Source organism: Crocodylus porosus, unplaced genomic scaffold, assembly GCF_001723895.1.
Source record: "Crocodylus porosus isolate Cpor-Errol unplaced genomic scaffold, CroPor_comp1, whole genome shotgun sequence".
Taxonomy (NCBI): Eukaryota; Metazoa; Chordata; order Crocodylia; family Crocodylidae; genus Crocodylus; species Crocodylus porosus.
In genome coordinates, this window is record NW_017728904.1 from 154,580 (window position 1) to 157,111 (window position 2,532).

The 2,532-nt window shown below is 68.0% G+C and overlaps 1 protein-coding gene across 1 annotated transcript in view; it reads right to left on the reverse strand.

Annotated features, from left to right (window-relative positions):
* Positions 1-826, reverse strand: part of LOC109324709 (mothers against decapentaplegic homolog 4-like) — a 2,448-nt gene extending 1,622 nt beyond the window's left edge. The window contains exon 1 of the mRNA XM_019556739.1: positions 559-826. Coding sequence (XP_019412284.1) covers positions 559-795 — 237 coding nt within the window. The 5' untranslated portion in view covers positions 796-826. The remainder of the gene's footprint in view (positions 1-558) is intronic.
* Between the last annotated feature and the right edge of the window lie 1,706 nt (positions 827-2,532).

A 2,532-nucleotide genomic window follows, 5' to 3' on the forward strand; every position in this document is an offset into this window, starting at 1 on the left:
TCCCCAGGTTCAGCCACAAAAATGCGGCTCCCAGGAGCTCGGTCCCAGACGCTGACGTCAGCCCCCCTGGCCCCCCCCAGCTGCCGCCTGGATGCCTGGGTCCCACCCCAGCTTTGGGAGGGTGTGGGGCCTGGCCAGCGACAGCCAGAGCTGCAGCAAGCTGGGACGCCTGGGTTTTCTGCCGGTGCTGGCAGGGGTGGGGCATTTCTGGGTTGGAGCACAGGAAGGTGGGGCGGGGAGCCTGGACGCCTGCCTGTGTTCTCTCCCAGCTCCTGGAGGGACGTGGGGGTCTAGCAGGGCCTGGATGCCTGGGTTCCCCCCAGCTCCAGGAGGGACGTGGTGTCTAACAGGCCCGGACACGTGGGTTCCCCACAGCTCCAGGAGGGACGTGGGGTGTAGCAGGCCCGGATGACTGGGTCCCTCCCAGCTGTGGCAGGGATGGCGGAGGGGGGCTAGCAAGGCCTGAACACCTGGGTTCCCCCCAGCTCTGGGAAGGATATGGGGTCTAGTAGGGCCCGGCTGCCCAGGTACCCCCAGCTGCAGGAGGCCATGGGATACCTGCAGGCGGCCGTCCAGGGTGCGCTGGATGGTGACACACTTGCTGGGGTGGGCCCCGCCGGTGGTGACAGCTGTGATGAGCGAGTCCAGCTCGTCCTTCTTCTCCTTCAGCTTCTTAACCAGGCTCTCAATGGCACGCTTGGCGAAGGTCTCATTCTCACCACCCTGCCGGTGGCACAGCAGGCTGTGCACGATGCTCAGGCAGGCATCGCTGCTGCTGGGTGCTGCCAGCGACATGGCTGGACCTGTTGATGAGCTGCAGTGTCACCCCTGCCCTGGGCCAGGGGTCAGCCAGTGTCCCTCACTGCTGACCTGCATCCCCCGGCCCCTCCCAGAACCACCCGGACTCCTGAGTCCCTCCTGGCTGGGACCCAGAGAGAAGCTGCATGGAGGGAGTGCTCCCAGCTCTGGGAGGCGGCATGAGGCCCCAGCGCCACTGGCAGGACCCCACAGGGTCACTGCGGGGTCATGGGTGGGTCACAGGGAAGCACGGGGGCCGGGGGTGACAGGGAAGGAGGGGCCTAGGGGCCCCTACCCCGGCGTGGTGCAGGAGGGAGCGGCACGCGTGCACACACTTCGTGTTCCCGTGTGCATGTGTGTGCTTTATGCATGTGCAGGCTTCACATGTCCACGTGCCATGGGCCTGTGTGCTATATGCACATGTGCATGCCTTGTGCAGGCTTCATGTCTGTGTGCAGTGTGCATGTGTGTGCAGGCTGTGTGTGTCTACGTGCAGTGTGCATATGCGCTCATGTGCTTTGTGCATTCCCGTGTCCTGTGTGCGCGTGTCCCTTGTGCACATGCACCGTGTGTGTCCCCGTGCTTTGGCCATGTGCATGTGCCATATCCATGTTCCACACATGCCTGGACACTACGTGGAGGCATGGCCTGCATGTGTGTATTCGCTTCGTGCATGTGGCGTGTCTGTGCACACGTGTGCGGTGTGTGCAGTGGCCCCGGCTCTGGTGGGGGCAGGGCGGTGAGTTGGGGCAGGCGCCGCGGCCCTGCTCCAGCCCTGGGAAACATCCTTGGGCTCGCAGCAGACATAACAAACCATCAGCCTCGCGCGGCGCCGGCGCCCTGCCAGCCCCCACCCAGCCCCTCCACGTCTGCAGCCACTTTCCAGTGCGCGGGGCCCTGCCAGCCCCAATCCCGCTAATGCTGGGAGCTGGCTCACGACTTCCGTCCTGCCCCATCTGCCACCACGTGCCTGGGCAGGGAGGCATCATGTCCCCTTGCGTCCCCCACCCCCAGCTCTCCTTGTGGCGGGTAAAAACCGGTGGTGTCTTCATGGCTGGACCCCACTGGGGTCACTGCCGGAGAACAGCCCCACGGGCATCCCTGTCACCCACAAGCCTGGTACCAGCTCCACCTGGGGGGCACCAGGCACCAAACCCGGCCCTACGTCTCGTCCCTGCCGGAGGGGGTGGGGGCATCCGGCTGGGGCAGGGCAGCACCCGCACTCCCCCAGCCCAGGGGCAGCCCTGGGGGTGCCTGGGAGAGTCTCCCGGAGCCCCCGGCCAGGCTGCAGGGTCCATGCTGGGGCTGAGGCCAGGCGTGGGCCGCCAGGAGAGCAGGACCCAGGGGTGCAGGACCCAGGGGTGCGGGGTGTCGCGGGGTGCAGGACCCGTGGGTGCCGTCGGACCCGGGAGTGAGGGGTGCAGGCCCGGGGGTGCCGCCTTGGGGGTGTGTGGTGCAGGACCTAGGGGTGCTGCAGGACCCGGGGGTGCGGGGTGCAGGCCTGGGAGTGTGGGGTGCGGGACCCAGGGGTGCCACGGGAGCCGGGGATGCAGGCCCGGGGTGCGGGGTGCCCCCGGGGTGCCGCGCCGCCCGCACTCACCTCCGCCGCCCGCGCCGCTACAATAACAAAAGGCAAAGCCGGAGCGCGTGAGGCGCTCGGGCGCCGGTGGCCAATGGCGGGCGCCGACACAGGCAGCGACGCGGCCCGCGGCCAATCGCCGCCGCGCTCCCAGG